The 20,043-nt window shown below is 38.1% G+C and overlaps 1 protein-coding gene across 1 annotated transcript in view; it reads left to right on the forward strand.

The window, feature by feature from the left end:
* The window catches only part of Synj2bp (synaptojanin 2 binding protein), a 46,618-nt gene that overhangs the window by 20,788 nt on the left and 5,787 nt on the right, over nt 1-20,043 (forward strand). The window contains exons 2-3 of the mRNA XM_005399019.1: nt 8,434-8,570; nt 19,150-19,245. Coding sequence (XP_005399076.1) covers nt 8,434-8,570; nt 19,150-19,245 — 233 coding nt within the window. The remainder of the gene's footprint in view (nt 1-8,433; nt 8,571-19,149; nt 19,246-20,043) is intronic.

The raw sequence follows: 20,043 nt of genomic DNA on the forward strand, positions 1-20,043 counted from the left end.
GTGGTATGAGTCCGGCCCACTCTCGGACCCAGGAGCCCTGCCGCTCCCGGAGAACTCGCTGCCTGGGCGCAAGGCGCGGGGGCGGGGTTGATTCTGTATCTTCAGTTTGATCCCATTAGTCAATATGCCTGTTTTAGTATTTGTACAACACTGTTTTTATTCCTGTAGCTTTGTAGGATAATTTAAAATCCAAGAGAGTAATGCCTCCTGCTCTTTTCTTTTTGCTCAGGATCACTTTGGCTATTCTGGATCGCTTCTGGTTCCATATAGCTGTTAGGATTATTTTTTCTAGCTCTGTGAAGGATGCTTTTAGTATTTTCTAGAGTGTTTCTGTGTAAAGGATCATGTCATAGGCAGATAAGGATAGTTTCACTTTTTGCTTTCCTGTTTGTATTCCTTTTATTTTTGTCTTTTCCTTGATGGCTCTGGCTAAAGTTCTGAGTATTATGTGGAACATGAGTGTCAGATCTTTGTGTTCTTGATTTTAGGAGGAATGCTGTAAGTTTCATTCTCTTTGCAAGCATCTTGTTGAGAATTTTTGCATCTATGTTCATTAAGGAAAATGGCCTGAAATTTTCTTTTTTTGTTGAATCTTTGGTTGTGATATGAGGGTAATACTAGCTTCAAGGAATGAGTTTGGAAGAGTTCCATCCCTTTCAGTTTCATTGAAGAGTTTGAGGCATTATTTCTTTGCCGAAGTTCTGGTAAAATTCAACAGTGAATCCATGGGGTCCTAATTTTTTCTTAGTTGGTAGGTTTTTGTTTGTCTGTTTCCTGCCTGTGTTTCATTTCCTGCTGTTGGTTTGTTCAGGGTTTTTAATATCTTTTTGGTTCAGTTGTGGTAATTCTTTTGTTTGTTTGTTTGTTTTTTTGGTTTTTCTCCGGTACCGGGAACCGAACCCACGACCTTGCGCTTGCCAGGCAGGCGCTTTGCCGCTGAGCTAAATCCCCAGCCCCCAGTTGTGGTAATTCATATGCATCTAGAAGTTTATTTCTTGTATCTTCTCTGATGTATTGGTATACCAGTTTTCAAAGTTTCCTGTAATCCTCTAGATTTTGGTAGTGTCCACTGTGTTTTGCTCTTTTCATTTTAATTTCATTGATACAGATTTTTCTTTCTTTTGGTAAATGTGCCTAAGGGTTTATCAATCTTATTTATCATTTTAAAAAAACCTACTCTTGATTCATTGATCCTATTATTTTAGTCTCAATTTCAATATTTTCCACTCTTATCTGTATAATTTTATTTCTACAAGTTTTGGATTTGAATCATTATTTCCTAGGACCTTGAGATGTATCATCATTAGGTTATTAGGAGTTGCTGTCATTTGTGGGGGGTTTTTTTTGTTTGTTTGTTTTTTGTTTGTCTTTTTTGAGGCAGTTTCACTATGCAGTTCAGGCTGGCCTTGAACTCATGGTGATCCTCCTGCCTCAGTGTCCTGAGTGCTGGCATAACAGGCCTGAACCACCGTGGCCAGCATTATTTGTTTGTTTCTTTGTTTCTTTCTTTTTTTTTTTTTTTTGATGTGCATAATCATGGTTATAAACTTCTCTCTTAGGAATGCTTTCATTGTGTCCCATAGATTTGCATATGTTGTGCTTCCTTTGTCATTTGGTTCTAGGAACTTTTAAATTTCTTCCCTGATTTCTTCTGACTCATTGATTATTCATTATTATTTAGTCTCCATGTATTTGCTTAGTTTCTGTGGTTTCTTTTGATATTGATTTCAAGTTTCATCCTGCTATAATCTGATAGTATGGAAGAGATTATTTCAGTTGTATTGTATTCATTTAAGTGTGCTTTATGACCTAGATTTGGTATATTGGAGAAAGTTCTGTGCACTGCTAAGAAAATTGTGTTCTGTTATTGGGTGGAGCATTTTGTAGGTGTCTGTTGAGTCCATTTATTCGGTGGTGTGGTTCAACTCTGATGTTTCTTTGTGGATTTTTTTTTTGGTCCGGTGGATCTATTTGTGAGTGTGGGTTCTGAAGTCCCCTACTATGAGTATATTGGTGTCTATCTACCAATATCCAGGAGTTTTATAAAGCTGGATGCACTAACATTTGGTGCATATTATCTCTTCCTGTTGAATTTTTCCATTTACCAGTATGTAGTGACCTTCTTTAGCTCTTCTGATCAGTTTTGGTTTGAAGTCTACTTTGCCTGAAAATAGGATAGGACCTGGTTGCATGGAGTATCATTTTTTATCCTTTTACCCTCATCTGTGTGTTTCTTTACGGATGTTGTGTGTCTACTCCAGGCCAGATGAGGTTTGGTTTTGTTTTTTGAGCCAGTCTTCCAGCCTGTGTCTTTTAATTGGGAATTTAAGACCATTGACATTGAATGTTATTATTGAGAGGTATTTACTCAGTTTGGTCACTGTGTTATTTTTCAAGTGCTGAGTTCTTTATTTTTCTCTTTAATTTAACTATACTCCCAGGTAGATGTATTCACTCCTGTGGGTTTTTGGTGATGTTGGCCTTGCTGTCTCTGTGAAGGGTTCCTTTAAGTACTTTCTGCAGTGCTGGCTTGGTGGTCATGAATTGCTTGAAGTTCTCTTTATTGTGGAGTGTTTTTATTTTTCCATCGATTTTGAAGGATAATTTTGCAGGTTATAGTAATCTCACTTGACAGTTGTTTTAGGGCTTTCAAAACTTCAAGATTTTCTGGCTTTTAAAGTTTGTGTTGACAAATCTGTTATTTGGACAGGGTTGTCTTCAGGGTTGTCTTCAGAAAAACTTAAAAGTTTTTCTCTAACAGCTTTCGGTGTTTTCCCTTTGTGCTCAGTTATGATGTGTTATAGAGAAATTCCTTTCTGGTCATGGCTATTTGGGGTTCTGTATGCCTCCTTTACCTGAAAATTGAATTCGTTCCCTAGATGTGAAAAATTTTCTGCTGTGTTTTCAGTGAATAAAAATCTTATACTTTTAGCTCCCTGTTTCCTATTATCAAGCTTTTATTTTGCTCGTTACTTGTATTCTTAGTTTCCCGTATAAGAGAAACAATGCATATGATATTTATGCTTGTGCATCTGATTTATTTCACTTCACATTATGGCCTCAAACTGTCCATTTTCCTGTGATGAGTTACATTTATCCTTTATAATTCTGATTTTATTCTGAAGGGTCACAATAGTATGTTACTATTTATGAACACCAAACTTTCTTTAGTTTTGTGTAGTTTTTTGAGACAGGGTCTCACTCTGTAGTTCAGGCTGGCCTTGAACTCACTATATAGCCAAGTCTGGCCTCAAACTTCCAGCAGTCCTCCTGCCTCAGCCCCCCAAATGCTGGAAATACAGACATGAACCACCTCTTTCTTATCCTTTCATCTGCTGATGGACATGTTGGTCACTTCCGGGGTTTTGCTGCTATTAACATGGGTATGCATTTATCACTGTGATATGATGTCTTTAACTCTTTCAGGATGATACTTAGAAGAGGAATACTTGAGTGGAATGGAATTTCTAGTTTTAGATTTATGAGGAGTTTAAATACTGATTTCTGCTATGGTTGTACTAGTTTATATTTCTAGGAACAATGTAGAAATGGTCCTTTTTCCTGCAGCCTCTCTAGCATTTGTTACTCTTTGATTTTTTGATGATAGGCATTTTTTCTGCAGAAAGATGGAATCTCAGTGTTGTTTTAATTTGTGTGTCTCTAATGGCCAGAGATGTTGAATATTTTTTTATGTATTTGTACTTCTGAGAAATATCTAATTCAGTTGTCCTTTTTCTCATTGGGGCCTTTATTTTGAAGGGGTCTACTGTTTTGCATTCCTTATGCAGTATATTCTAGCTATAGTCTAGATTAGTCCACAGGAGTAGCTGGCAAAAATTTTCCTCGTGCTATAGATTGTGTCTTTGCTCTGTTGGTTGTTTCTTTTGCTGTGCAGAAGCTTTTTAATTTAATATGGTCCCATTTGTTGATTCTTAATGTTTCTTGTGCAGTTGGGATTTTATTCTGAAAGCACTTGCCTACACCTATGTGTTCAAGAGTTTTACCTCTTTTATCTTCCAGTGTTTCTGTTTCAATCTTTGATCCATTTTGATTTTAGTTTAGTACATGGTAAGAGATACGGGCTTAGTTTCAGTCCTCTCTATGTGAATACCAAGTTTTCCCAGTGCTGTTTTCTGAGGAGGCTACCTTTTCCTATAGTGTGCTTTTGGCCCCTTTAGCAAATCAGATAGTTGAATGTGCCTGTGGTTGTTTCTGTATCTTCTATTTTGTTCCATTTGTCCATATGTCTTGTTTTTTTGTGCCAGTATGATGCATTCTTTATCACTATGGCATTATAATGTAAGTTGAAGTCAGGATTCTTGATGTCTCAAACTTTTATCTTGTTACCAAAGAGAGCTTTTGGTATGCTAGATTTCTTGTGGTTCTATATGAACTTTAGGATTGTTTTCCCTAGGTCTGTGTGGAACATTATTGGTGTTTTGATTGGGATTGCATTAGATATGTATATCAGCTTTGGAAATATGGCCATTTTTGGCAAAACAGTAGACCCCTTCAAAATAAAGGCCCCAATGAGAAAAAGGACAACTGAATTAGATATTTCTCAGAAGTACAAATACATAAAAAAATATTCAACATCTCTGGCCATTAGAGACACACAAATTAAAACAACACTGAGATTCCATCTTTCTGCAGAAAAAGATGATACAAAGAATTTTGGTTCTTTGTATCCAGAAACAGGATATCTTTTCATTGTCTAATGTCTTCTTTGATCTCTTTTTTCAGACAACTGTAGTATTTTCATATAGAGTTTTTTTTCATATCCTTGATTAGGTTAATTCTTACATATGTACTTTTTCTTGATACTATTGTGAATGATACTGTTTTTCTAATTTTTTTCTCAGTGAATTTATTATTGGTGTACAAGAATGCAATTCATTTTCCTATGTTTATTTTGTATCCTGCTACATTACTGAATTTTTTTTAGTCTAGATCTCTTTTTAGGTCTTCTCTGTCGATTGTATGTCTCCACGTAATGATGATTTGACTTCTTCCTTTCCTATGAGCCCTTTTGTTTCTTTTTCTTATTTGATTGCTCTGGCCAGTGTTTTCAGTACTGTTTTAAACGACAGTGGTGATAGTGGACATCTTTGTCTTACTGCTGCTTTTAGAGGGAAAGCATTCAGCCTCTTCCCATTTAATGTGATGTTGGCAATGGGTTTGTCATAAATCACCTCTATCATATTGAGATAAGGCCCATCTGCTGCATACCTGTGTTCTTCAGGGTTTTTATTAGGATGGATCTAGGCTTGTCAGAGGCTTTTTGTGTGTCTATTGAGATGATCATGATTTTTTTTTATCCTTGCTTCTGTTTATATGATATATTGCATTTATTGATTTGCACATGTTGATCCATCTTTGTGTTCCTGGAATGAATCCTACTTGATCATAAAGTATGACCTTCGGATGTTTTACTATTTTGTCTGCCACCATCTTGTTGATCATTTTTGTGTTTATTAGACGGATTGGTCTGTAGTTCTGTTTTTATCTGGATCCTTTTCTGACTCTGTAACCAGAGTAATGCTGCCTTCCAAGAATGACTTTAGAATTACTCCTTCCCTTTTAATTTCATCAGAGTTTGAAACGTATTGGCATTAGATCTGCCTTGAAATTCTTGTAGAATTCAGCAGCCAATACATCAGATCCTGGCCTTTTCTTGGTAGGTTTTTAGAAAAATTATTATTGCTTTAATTTCATGGCCTGGTATTGGATTGTTCCAGTCAATACATCAGGTCCTGGGCTTTTCTTAGTTGGCAGTTTAAAAAAAATCATTATTGCTTTAATTTCATTGACTGTTATTGGATTGCTCAGGGTTTTTGTATCTTCTTGGTTGAGTTTTTGTAATTCTTATGCATCTACAAGTCTCTCCATTTCTTCTAAATTCTACAGTTTATTGGCATAGTGTACAGGTTTCTGAAGTAGTTGCTAATAATATTCTGAATTTTGGTAGTGTCTGCTATGGTTTTACCTTTCTCATTCTTTTTTTTTTTTTTAGAAATAAAAGGAGGAAAATACTAACAGACCGACAAGATTTTACAAAATAGCATAGGATCAGTACAGACATTACAGAGTTATAAACAGAGTGGTAGGGAATTAACAATGCTTATTGTATTACATATTGTTATCTTCAATGTAGTTTCTCATGAAAACACATATAGACATACAAAGCTAATCAACCAATGTTATCTCATTCTAATTGTATTGATTTAGTCTTTTTCTTAAGATTTTTCTGTCATCTTTATTCTTTCAGAGAACTTCATCTTCAATTCATTGATGCTTTGTATTGCTTTTTTAGTCTTGATTTCATTAATTTTTACTTTGATCTTTGTAATTTCCTTGTACTAACTTTGGATTGGGATCGTTGTTGTTTTTCTGTGACCTTGAGGTGCACCGTTAGGTTATTTGTTTGGGCTCGCTTTGTTTTTTAAGGTCAGCGCTCACAGCTATAGACTTCCTTTCTGGGCCTGCTTTGTTGTGCCGCATAGCTTCTTGTATACTGTACCATATTGTACTGGTATTTTCTTTGATTCTAGAAACTGTCTAATGTCTTCTGTGACCCAATGATTATTCAAGGATGTGTTGTTTAATTTCCATGAGTTTGCATAATTTCTATAGTTTCTGTTGCTATTGATTTCTAGTTTCATCATGTTATGATCTGATAATATACATGGGATAATTTCAGATTTTTTGCATTGGTTTTATTCATACTTTATAGGCTAATACATGGTCTATTTGAGAGAAATTTCCATATGAGAACAATGTTTTGTTTTTGGACTGATCACCATGTAGATATCTATTAAGTTCCTTTGTGTTTTACCTCATATTTCTTTGTTGATTTTTATTTTTGTCTAGTTGATCTATTTGTGGCAGTGGAGTATCATGGTCCCCCAGCAAATTTGTATTGATGTTTATCTGATCTTTTATGTCTAGTAGTGTTTATTTTACGCAGTTAAGCATGCAGATGTTCAATGCTTTTATGTTTATAATTCCTATCTCTTCCTTCCCTTAAATGATGTTAGTGACTTTCTTTACCTCTTCTGATCATTTTGGGTTAAAGTTTGCTATGTTTGAAAATAGAATAGCTACTCCTGCTTGTTTTCAGATTTCTGCGTGCAGACCTTTGATTGATTGATTTTGAGATGGAGTCTTACTATTTGAACTTATTATGTAACCCAGGCTAGCCTTGAACTTGCAATGATCCTCCCGCCTCAGCCTCCTGAGTGCTGGGATTATAGGCATGTGCCATCACTACCAGCTCCATGTTTTGATTTTTAGTCTGTGAATTTCTTTTTGGGTCAAATGTTTCTGGTGTGTAGCATACCATTGGAGTTTGTTTCTTAATTCATTCTACCAATCTGTATTTTATCATTGGGAAATTGAGACCATTCACATTGAGAGTTATTACTGAATGATACTGACTTATTCCTCTCATTTCATTATTTTCCTGTTGCTGATTCCCTTTTTTTTTTTTTTTCCTTTTTGCTTAATTGCTCCCCCTGCCTGGTAATTTCATACTGTTCGATTTTTTGGCATTGTTGGCTTTGGTGTCACTTTAACAGATGTCCTTTAGAATTTATGGAGTGCTGGTTTTTAGGTCATAAATTTTTTAACATTCCCTTTATCATGGAAAAACCTTGTTTCTCTATTAATTCTGAAAGATAGTTTTGTAGGATATATCAGTCTGTGTCGGAAGTTGTTTTCTTTTAGGACTTGAAACACTTCACTTCATGCTCTCCTGGTTTCTAAGGGTTGAGAAGTCTGCTGTAATTCTATGAATTTTCCTTTATAAGTGTTTTGTGGCTTCTCTTTATACTACTGTCCCCCTCTCCCAACACAAGATAGAAAAAAATAAAAACTCCAAAATTCTCCTGGTCTTGAGAGAAGAAAACTATGGAGGAGAAGGTATGATGAGGAGTCTCTTTCCCACTCTACTAGTAGTGATTAATTTGGTAATGATTAAAAGCATAGCTCCTTCTCATGAGAACAGCTAATCCTATTACATTAATACCAGAAATACCAGGAACTGGGTTCTCTGAATGCTCTCAATGGGACCAAAATTGAATGTGAATAGAAGCACTTACACCTTACAAGAATCACCACAATTCTTTATCTAAGTTGTACATAAATCTTTATATAGCCAACAAGTCGTCTTGATCACTGTGTTTCCATTTTTTAGTCTTGCCTGATGCGAGTGGGGAACTCTGGGTAATCTTGGCTCTTGTGGGTGATATTTACTGACCTTGCTCCACTGTCCACTGCTACCTTGAAGTCTGACTCACCAGCCACTTCTCCCCAAAAGGGTCTCTCCCTCTCTCCCTCCTCTCCCTCCTCCTTTCCTCTCCTTTCTCTTCTCTTTTTCTCTAACCTCTTTCTTTCTTTGCCCCCATCTCCTTTACTCTTCTGTGATTTTCTCAGGGCTGGGCTTCAACATCGTCGGTGGGACAGATCAGCAGTATGTCTCCAATGACAGTGGGATCTACGTCAGCAGCATCAAAGAGAATGGGGCTGCGGCCCAGGATGGGCGGCTCCAGGAGGGTGACAAGATCCTCTCGGTGAGAACTGGCTTCAGCTTTCTTCGCTGCTCTCCGATTCCCTAGGCTCTGGGCTCTTCCCTTGGCTGCTTCCTGCCTGCTTTTTTTTGGATCTGCAAATACCCAGATTGTGTAGTTGAATAGCAGGTATCTTGATGAGTCTTCCAAGCCCACCTTCAGGTTTGGAGGATGGAATTACCCTCACTTGACAGATAAAGCAAATTAAATGCAGAATGTGAAGTTACTTGTCCAAATTCAAACACCACAGTAGAGAGAGGTGAGTGCTTTATTTGTGGGAAAGAGATTGAAACCCACAGTTTTCATGTCTCTTTCATTACTGTATCAGCTCTCTTTCATTGGTTAAAACACTGATTAGTGTCTTTTCTGGAAGGAATATCAGCTCTTACAAATGGAGTTAATAACTTCAAAGAAGGAGTATAGAAATTAAGCTTCCTTTGCAGACTCTGAGCCCTTTCTTACTCATATTAAGATGAAAAATTGGGGTGCAGTTTGACTTGGATATCTGTCAATTGAGTCCTGTTTTACTTTGCTAATGTCTGTCATTACTTGGTAGTCATTGACTATTAATTTCTTGAATTTCCTCCAGGGCAGGAGCCGTATCTTCTTTTAGCTTTTTATACTATAGCATAGTGCCGAATATATGTTTAACAGATGAACAAGTTGGGAAGTTTGGGAAAAGATAGAAAAGTTAACTGTTAAATATTGCCTTAGGACTCCTAGTCTTAATATAAAGTAGAATAAGCTTACCCCAGGATACAGGCAGAATAAGAATTGGAAAAAGCATTAAAGTGTGCAATATACCCCTGGCTATACTTTTCATTTCTCTTCCCAACTGTTGGCTGTAGTATCATTATGATACCATCAGTTATGTGGGTTAGGGTTGTTAAATAACTGTCAAGGCTAGCTAAAGATGATCCGCTTGTTACACAGAAACAATGCAGATGATTGATATAAAAAGTGGAGAGGTTTTCAGAGGGTGACCTGTTAATCCACCTGGTATGTTCCTGGGAGTTTAGAACTGGCTTCAGAAAGCTAGCCTTAAAGAGAAATTTGGGCTTGGGATAGGGCTTTTCATGGTAAAAGGACCTACCTTTTTCTCCACATGGGCCCATGACCATGGTTTATGGTCTGAAGAAGAGAAAACTGTACTTTCTCTCACGAACTAAATCAGGCAGAAAAAGGCTGCAGTAAATTAATGACATACATTCTAAGAGGAGTTTTAGGTAAGAGAGTAAAGTATTTGTCTCAGACCAGATTTTGAACCTGTCTCCATAAGATAGGTATACCCTTTTGAAAATTGTATTATAGTTTTGTTTTAAATTTTCCCTTTTGAATTGTATCTCGTGCAGTTCAATTGACTAGTATGTATGAAGTCTCTGGGTCCTTTCCCTTTCTATCCCCTCCTCTCCTCCCCGCTACCCTCACCTTCCCTTCCTTCCTCACCTCCCTCCCTTCCGCCCCCTCTTCTTTCCCTCCTCCTTTCCTTCCTTCCTTCTCCCTCCTTCCTTCCCTCCCACCCTCCTTCCCTCTTTCCTTCCTTCCTTCCTTCCTTAGTTTTTCCTTTTCTGGAAGTACTCGAGATTCAGCCCAAGGTGTGATACAGGCTAGGCAAACACTCTACCACCCAGTTACTTTCCCAGTCCTTTTTATTTTTTTAATTTTGAGACAGGGTCTTGCTAAATTGCCATCCTGACTTCTATCTTGAGAGCCTCCTGCCTCAGCCTCCAAGTAGCTGAGATTATACATATACACCACTGTGCCCAGTTTAAGAATCTTTCTTAAGTTCTTTACTTTTTTTGTTTGTTTGTTTTTTGGTACTAGGAATCGAACTTCACTACCTCACGCTTGCCAGGTAAGCACTGTGCCACTGAGCTATATTCCCGGGCCCAAGAACATCCCTTAAGAACATGTGTTACCAAATCCAAATCATAAATGTAGTGTCACGGATGGCGTTATTTCAGTCTATCTCACTGACTATTTTTGCTGTTTCAGTCTCTCAGGATTCTCCTAGGCCCTAATTATGTGTGAGGTGAAGACAGTGATAATCTACCTTTTCTCTCAAAGGGATATTTAAGAGTTTCGAAGCAGATTTTTTCCTGTACAGTATCTCCCAGGAGAAAGACATCCTAAAGCTGTCAGTCAGCTTCCAGTGGTATAAGGAAAAATTGAGAGTGGGTTGTTTAAATAAAGGTAGAGCATGTAGTTAAAATCCCTGTATTTAATATTTTGACATATAAGTCATAGTCTTTCCAGACACTGGAGCCTGGACTGTGGGTGAAGAAAGAATTGAATAGAATAGGGGTTAAGAAAAAAAAAATTATGTTAAAAAAAAAATTATCGGGCCAGGGATATAGCTCAGTGGCATAAGCACCTGCCTGGCAAGCACAAGGTCCTGAGTTTGATTCCTGGTACCCCCCTCAAAAAAAATACATTTAAAAGGAAGAAAAGAGACGTATTACAGATTACCAGTAGGTTATTGCAAAGTGAAATGGTGAGAAAGTTTAGACACTAAATGACAATTAGAGTGCTTGAACTTTGTACTTAATCTGTTTGATATTATAGTAGTCCAGTGATGTGAGTTGGATTATCATTATACCCATTTTGTAGTTCTGAAAACTGAATTTGGTGAAGTCAAGCAGCGGACCCAAGGGCACACAACTGGTGCACAGAAGTACAATTTTTGTCTACTTGAATTTGGAATATTTTAACCAGTATATTATTCTGCCTTCTCAAAATTAAATAAGGAGCCTGGATTAGTTATCCTAAAAAGAAAATTTCTTGGTGAGTTAACAGTAGATGTTATGCATGGTTTTATATAAAAACTGAATTCATCTTTCTATAAAGGATAAAAATAGGGAGGAAAAAAATGACATAAACCTCAGTGTGAAAGAATGTATTAGGTAAAGATGAGATGAACTTTTCTTACATGAGCTATTGTCTCACAATTACCGGAAGGCCTTCTAACTTTTAAAAGAAAGGCTCGGGGATAGTGAGAGATCAAATGTCAATGGATTGAAAAGTAGATGTGTAAAAAACTTAGTTCACCTAACTTTAAAATTTATAGCAAAGTAGACTTTACTTTCTCAAAATACAAAAAATAGAAGAAATATATTAAACATTACAAAGATATAAAAAAGATACATGGCAAAGAATGCCAACCTTCGGAATACTATTGTCTTTGTTCTGGTGAATTAAGGAAAAGACATGCAAAAGAGCAGAGAAAATTCCAGAGGTTGCAAGGCAAAAATAGAAGACAGCCACGGAGAGAATAGGAAGACAGGAAAAGATGGAGTGTGTGCCGGAGGAAAGAGCAGCACATCCTCTGCTCTTCCAGGAGGCTTCCATTCCTTGTATTCGTACTTCCTGTCTAAGAGTTCCTGAAATAATGTATGAAAGAGTCTCTGTTGCTTCACTCACCCGGATAGCCTATTCCCAGTCTGCCCTTAAGTAAATCTGTTAGGTCATGAACATTAGGTAGTTCCCTGTATTTAGCTCACTTCATCCCTTTGATACACTAGACTTATGCAGTCAGTTATTATCGGCATTGATATCTCTAGAAAATGTGCCTAATATTTATCACCTTATATTCCATGTATTTGTTATGGATTTTTCTATTCTCCAGATGTGGGTTATTTTTCCTAGATGTGAAATATATCCCATTTTTTTCCTAGTAACTTGCTTGGTAACCAAACTAGAAATATGTTCCTTTCTTTGCAGGCACCCATTTTAGGTAACTGATGGAAGTATCATTACGTGATCTTGTATATTTCGTGTGAGTTATTACTGTTTAATCTTTCCATCAGATGGAAGGAATGCCCACATGTTGATTTTAAATTCTAAAACTGAATAATTACCTGATAGATCATGTTCCTGCCTCTTTTCTCATCGAAAGTGAAATTTAATTTTTTGACTACTGTGTATGATTTTAAAAATCAAAAAAAATTTTTTTAACTAAGTGATATAAGTAAATTTTAAGATCATGTTGCCCTTAAAACAGCAATAGGTATTAGTAATGGAAGAACAGATCCTGGAGTTCAGATGAGGGATGGGAATTCTTCACTAGTTGTTTTGTGCATGTGTTGGTGAGTATAGCTTGCTATTAGAATAGGTTTCCATGGCAGCTGGGAAAATGTTCCTTTTGTTAAAAGAAACATGAACTAAGTGAAAGGAGGTAGTCAGGCACAGTCAGCCCTCCTGAACTTTGTATTATTATAAAGCTCAGCATGACGTAGCAGTTACTATACTACATAGATGAGTGCTGCATTTTAACGAAACCTCTTAGAAAACCAAACATCCCAGGTTGGGCCGTTAGCCAGCTGCATTTCTTACTATGTTCAAGTCCAATTCTTAACTGGGTGAGTGCAAGAGCTGGTTAACATTTATCAACTACGATACTTGGCAGCCCTCAGAATACTGTACCCGGTGCTGTGGGGATGCACAGAGAGACGAACGACAGGTCTTTGCCATAGATTAGAGAACAATAGGAAGCTGCAGGCTCACTGACACACACAACGGAATCCTTCAGATGAAATACTTCTTTAAGAGTCTGTCTTCTCATCTCTGAATCTCCAGTACATAGGCCTGAGCTGGCAGAAAGGAAACACAGCTGATTCAGTTTGGTGAATGAATCACTCCATTATGACACGGTGACTTTTTTCACTGGGCCTGATTCAGTGGATTCAGATAAATTTTTTAATTTTTCCAACTTTGATGGAAAAAGGCCAAAAGGTAGTTCATTTCAAGACCTTGGGAAAAAATTTAAATGTTCAGAATGTAGTCTGAGGTCATTGTTCACTAAATAGGTCCCATTCTTTCTCTTTATATGTTCATGTTATCCTGGAGTCAGAGCTCCTGTTTTCCATTTTCCTGAGCTAACTCAAAGTTCTTAATCATCCAAGAAAATGAATGTTCCCTCTGCGTAGGTCTGAACAGGAGACATATTTTTAAGGGGTGCTAACCACAACGTTAAACAGAACGTTCTGTTTCCCTCTCACTGAACCAGAACAACACCATCCTGGTTCTCTGAACATTCTGAGTCAGCAGAATTTTGTAGCACATTACAAATTTGCCATGTCTAAGTTTCAGTGAAATTTGTTGTGCCGTGGGTTAAGGAAACTAAAGTTAACAATTCTAAGATTACTTAGTTGAGTAGCTTCTGGTACTGAAAGTGAAGTCCAAGCACCATTGTCTGGGCAAGACCTGGGCACTTGCAGAAATGCAAAATCTCAAGCCTTTTCCCAGAGCTGCAGAATCAAAGTTGAACCGTAGTTGCGCTGTACCTTTGCTACTAAGTCTGCACACAGTAAACTTTGAGAACCACTGCTAGAGTAGGCACTCTTGTGTTTTTCAGACTTTTAAAATCATGGCCTATAACAGGACTATCCATATTTCCTATTTATCAAATAGGGATATATGTACAGATATGTGAAACAAATTTTTTTTTTTTTTAATCTTTTTTGAGACAGAGTCTCACTATGCAGTTCCGGCTGGCCTTGAGCTCCCTTTGTAGACCAGGCTGGGCTCGAACTTGCAGCGATCCTCCTGCCTCAGCCTCCCCAGTGCTGGGATTACAGGTGTGCACCGCCACGCCTGGCTCAAAATATTCTTCTGTATGTGATAAATTTTGGTGTTTTTGTGTTTTCTTCTGATTTCACTTTTTAAAAAATATTCTTCTTGACCTATTGGATCAATTTCACAATCTTCCAATGGATCAGCAGATGGATATGTAAGAAGTCACTACTCAAGTAGAATGGAAAATCACTAGTGAAATCTGTAGGTACTTGGGCTGTGTGTTAAACAGAGTGAAAAGGCTGGGAGGGGAAACCAGCTGGAAGACTGAGGTGGTTTCGATTAGAACTAACTCAACTTTGGAATAACCTAGAGGCTGAGAGTTACTGTCTCTGGTAGGATGGATGGTGAGAAAAGGAGTGAATTCTAGAAATATGTAGAGATAAAATCTACAGAATTTGCTTATTAATCTGTAGACAGCTGGAATCTAAAATCCCGAGAGGAGGTAAATATTGGAAAGCAAATTAAACTTCGGAGTAGAAATTATCACCTGGTAAGCCCGGTCGGAGTGCTGGCTCTGGGCCACGGCCCTCTGGATTTGCTTGCCTGCCTGTTGTCAGGAGTAGGAGAAAAGTCCATAAACAATGGAAAAAGAGCCTATTCATGCTGTGGGCAGCTTGGAAGGGCAGATAGTCCATGCCTTCGGAGCTCACAGAAGCACTCAATTTATAGAAGGTGGAACGAAGTCCAGGAAATGTGCACATGGGAATTCAGTGAAGCTCTGGCCCACCAGAGAGACCCAGGAAATGTCGAGTGCTCCTTGGTACCAGGGCTGGGTTGTAACACTTTCTGCTCTCTCCCTGAGGAAGCTGGAGAATAGTTTATCTTTTTAAAAAACAGAAGTTCTGACTTTTAAAGATTTATTTGAACATCTTGGTTACAAAATGTCATTATGAAGGGGAAAAGTCATAATCATAATTTGTTTTGTGGGGCTGGTTTACCTTACACAAAGGATATAAAATGTTTTCTCTGTTTTAAAAAGAAATCTCCTTTGCATTTCCAAAAGGTTTCTGAGATTTCATTCTTTTTTTTTTCTTTTTTCTTTTTGTACCAGAAATTGAACTCAGGACCTTGAGCTTGCCAGGCAGGCACTTATGCCACTGAGCTATATCCCTGACACCTGAGAGTTCATTCTTAAGTTGTAATTAGAATAGTTCTCTATAATATATTTAGGGTTATCTAGAAGGGTCAAGAGGCCTAGTAGGCTTATTTCCATCATAGCATCTTCTTTTGCCGGCTGTCACCAGTGTTTCTCTTCCCTGTTAGCCAAATGAGGCTCAACTGAGGGACAACACACTGAATCCTTAGCAGGTGGAGCTGCTGTTGGACTCCAGGTTTTCAGCGCTGTATAATTTTGAGATTTTTATCAGTCAGGCTTTCTGTAGTATGGCTTTTGCAGGGTACATTCTGCGGCCACACTTCATGAAAGCATGACATTTCCTACATATTATACAAAGTATTCTTCAGAGGCTATATGGGGTATAATGATGAGTTGAAATAACAGCCTCTTCGCGTTACTTGCAGTAGAATGCAGAGTAACATAAGGCAGTTCAGTGTGAGCTTTAAGAGCAGTACATAGTGTAAAGACTGCAAGAAGTAAATCAGACACTTAGTGAAGTTACAGTATCTAGAAATCCATATCAATAAAGTGACATTTAACTAAATTGTATTTTTCATTTTAATGTTACTTCAGTGTATACAAATGAGTAAAATAATAATATCTAAGTGACTTTGCTTTTATTTTATTTTTCTTTTTTTGTCTTTTTGGGACAAGATCTCCTTAGCAGTTCAGGCTGGCCTTGAGCTCACTTTGTAGCCCAGGCCGGTCTCAAACTCGCAACAATCCTCCTGCCTCAGCCTCCCAAGTGCTAGGATTACAGGCATGCTCCACCATGCCTGGCCTTATACTTTTATACACCTAAAAATTTAAAATTTTATCAAAGACTTTAAAATATATAAAACATTAAAAAAACAAGATTCGTAAAATTTAATGGACAACATTAATATGATAGTGATATGTTGTTGAAACAAGAGCCTTGTTTATACTATAACTTTATATAGTGTTTTAAAGTGAGGGCCTGGGGGCCAGGCAGCTTGAGTTTGAATCCTGGATTTGCTATTTCCATTCTGTGTGCCCATGGACAAGTTGCATAGCTGTCTATACTTTTGTTTTACTACTTTAAAGTGGGAATTCTTAACTTTAAGGATTATTCTAAATGAGGTAATATATGTAGAATGAATAAACAATTCCAGACATGAAAATACTGTGCATATGAAATATTTCCTGGGATTATTACTGACCACTGTGGTAAAGAGTAATTAAGCTCAGTGTTCTACCATAAATACCATGGAATGACCCACTTAGCCCACTTACATTCATATTACCGTAAAACTTGGGCACTGATGACTGATATGGAGCTGTGACATCATTTGGCATTTGCTGAAGTGGAATTGAGTTGGAAACTATTAATTTGAGAGTCGATATTCTGTAATGTAAGAGTATTGATAGATACGTTCACCAAAGACATTAACAGGAGATGGAGGAACGTCACAAACCTCCTGGAAAAGAACAGTTATGACAAAGAAGATGAGAGGGTTAAGTGACTGCACCATTAGCATGTTTGTATGCTTCTCACAGGAACTACCTATTTCTTTACAATGAGAAATACACTAAGACACAGGCTAGATAACATAAGTGAACATTCCCATGACAGTCAGTAATTTCACAGCTACTCTTTCTTCTAGGAGTTAATTAGGAAATTGAGCCATTGAGTAGTCATTGTGAAGTTCCTCCCCTACAGCAAAGCTACAAAAAACCCAGGCGTAGTCAGAAGGTGGCTTGGTAGCATGAAGTTCAAAGTCTGTCAGCTAGAAAATCCAGTGTTAGTTTCTGTGCTATAGACAGCAGGACTGGTCCTTTTCATGACCAACCTTGAAAGAGAAATAGAAATTTGAAAAGGACAGTGGCATTTGGGTGATGGACATGGCTTGAACACAGAGACAAATGTAAGAACATAGTGTAGGTTTCCACTTTAGTGAGCTGTGTGACATAGAGTATTTGTTAGGTGAAAGGGAGCAGTGAGAAATTTAACTGAAAAGGTAGAGGTCTTTACATACCAGTGTGGGAAGTCAAGCCGTACACTCCTTCTTTATTCTCCATGGACATGGAGAGACATGGATAGACTTGTACTATTGCTCTGGAGGCATGGTGTTGGGATAAGTTAGAATAAGCGGACCCAGTGTAAGGTCAGTATAAAGAAGGCAATTACAGTAGTTTAGTAAGAATATCTAAAAGACTGTATTCTTAGTATCTAAAGTAGAGGCAGTAGGAAAGAAGATAGCATATGAGAGATGTTGTGGTTTTAAGACTAGTATTTTGCACTATATTATATGTGAAGAGTATGCAGAGTTTAAAATATCAAAATTTGGGGCTGGGGATTTAGCTCAGCGGCAAAAGCGCCTGCCTGGCATGCGCAAGGTCGTGAGTTCGGTTCCCGGTACCGGAGAAAAACAACAACAAAAAAAAAAAAAAAACAAAATTTAAGTCTAAAGCAATGGCACTAGAAATAAAAAGAAAGTCAGGCTATTCTGGTTATGTGAGAATTGTTCAGAGGTTTTGGCTATGTTGAATTAGGGTCTAGTGGCATATCCAAATACAGAGCTGCAGCTGAAGTTAGCAAATCTCAGGAGTTTGGTGAGGATAAAGAGGAAAGCTAATAAGTGAATAGGAAATGCAAAAAGTGTAAGCTGTGGTCATGGTTTGTTTTTTTTTTTTTTGAGATGTTGGAACTGAAACACATCCGATATTGAAATCTAAGTTTATGTCAGCCAGTTGGTAACTAACGTGAAATGAAGCTGGAAACTATCAATTTCAGAATAGGTGCTCTATAAGGTCAGAGTGTTGAGAGATGAATTCACCAAAGACCTTAGTGGGAGGTAGAGGGGACATTATGAACCTCCTGGAAAAGGACAGTTATGAGAAGGAGGATGAGAGGGTGGAGTTTCACCTGAGCAGAGGATACTTGGTGAATCAGGGCGGAGGAATAATAGTGTAAAAGGAACAGGGGAAGGCAAGGGTACTTTCCATTATTTAAAAACTCTGGCCCTAGTTCCTATACTTACTGGTCCCCTAAGTCCATTCCTTCAGTGAAAACAATATAAAAATAGTATCTCCCCACAGATTATTGTGAGGATTAAATGAGATAGTGTATGTAAAACACAGAGCTTATCAAAATAGATGTACGAAATATTCTTACTGCTGTTGGTGTTGATATCATTAACACAAGTAAAAGATCTGTAGTCCTGCACCAAGTGGGCTGTGCTGTGGTATACAAAGTTACCACTTGTGGCAGGGCCGCTTGTAATGCCAAAAAGGGTAATTATTTCATGTCTCTCACTTCTAAGTGGAAGGAGTGACCTACTTCCAATGCTTTTTTAAAGCTTTGTGTCATCACAGGCAAATGAGTTTTAGTAAATTTGAAGAGAATAGGGGTAGCCATAGAATTATGAGGAATTGTTCAAAGTAGAATAAGCCCAACAGAATGGACTGGTATTGACTTACACTGTATCAAAGTAGATTGTGGGAGAGTTTCACAGAACTGTTTGCAGAGTTGAAGCGGTCAGTGCCAGGACTCAGAATGTAAAGGATGGGGTGGTCACTTGGAAGACATACGGATATAATAACAGAATTCCAACTGTTACACAGGCATCGAAGCTAAGGAGAAACCACTTTATTTTATGTTAACCGGGGTTTTCTTCAGATGACCCATGGAACCTCAGCTGTGAAAAAACGTAACTTTGAAAATGAAAACAGTTGCTCTAAGGAACTTTGCCCACACTCCTAGCACTTGGAATTTGCCCTAGGGAGCTTGTTTTTTGTGCGTGCGTGCGTGCGTGCGTGCGTGCATGTGTGTGGTTTTTTTTTAAGGTTTTACCACATGAAAGTAAACTCTTGACTTACGAGAGTTAAGCTTCTGCTTTTCTTACTACTCTTCCTTGCTGTTTCTGACAGGTAAATGGCCACGACCTGAAGAACCTGCTGCACCAGGATGCTGTAGACCTCTTCCGTAACGCGGGCTACGCTGTGTCCCTGAGGGTACAGCACAGGGTCGGTGTCCCTTGCAGCCAGATCCTTTGTACCAGGTTTTTCCGCGTGCTTGGGAGTAAACCCGTGGGTGTGTTTTGTTTGGTTTTGGTTTTGGTTTTTACTGGCACTGCTTTGAAGAGCTTGTCCTTGGGTGGTTGGGGAATTGGCCTCACCTAAAAACTGTGTCTTCTTGTTGGGCGTATTCTGTCAGGACAGCTCATCAGGAAGTAAATGGAGGTGGTATAGAGGGTGTAAAAGGTGTTCGTGGGGTCTTACCTTTCAGATGGTGGGTCAGAACTTCATAGATTATAACCGGGAGGTTAAATCTAACCGAAACAAGATGCCACAGTAATTACTGCAGGTAGCCATTAACAATTAATGTGAAGAAGGGCCATCTTTGGCAAAGATGACCAAAATAGACAAAGCAGCCTCAAAGGGAAATACGTAGGCCATAGAAAATGATAATGATGGTGTAGTTGATTTATTTACCTCGGAGACTTTATCTTTGTCTAGCACTATAAATTAGGACGTGAAGGCCAAGACCCCACTTTGGATGGAGGGAGTACATCCTGAGAATTGGAAAGCCTTTCCAAATAGTGGCAGGTACCTGTGCTGACAATGCCTAGATCTGCTGTGACTGCATTCTGATGGCAGATAATCTTTGTAAGCAAAGTTTCCCGGAGATTTCTTCCTTCCTCTCCCTTCCCCTGCTCAGGAGTACCTGTCTTCCACACAGAATCTGTAGCTTTCATCTCATATTTTTATTTTCCCGGCATGAAACACACATAGGGAAGGGCAGGCAGTACACACAAACAGGAA

Source organism: Chinchilla lanigera, unplaced genomic scaffold (genome assembly GCF_000276665.1).
Source record: "Chinchilla lanigera isolate Chin_1 unplaced genomic scaffold, ChiLan1.0 scaffold00065, whole genome shotgun sequence".
Lineage (NCBI taxonomy): Eukaryota > Metazoa > Chordata > Mammalia > Rodentia > Chinchillidae > Chinchilla > Chinchilla lanigera.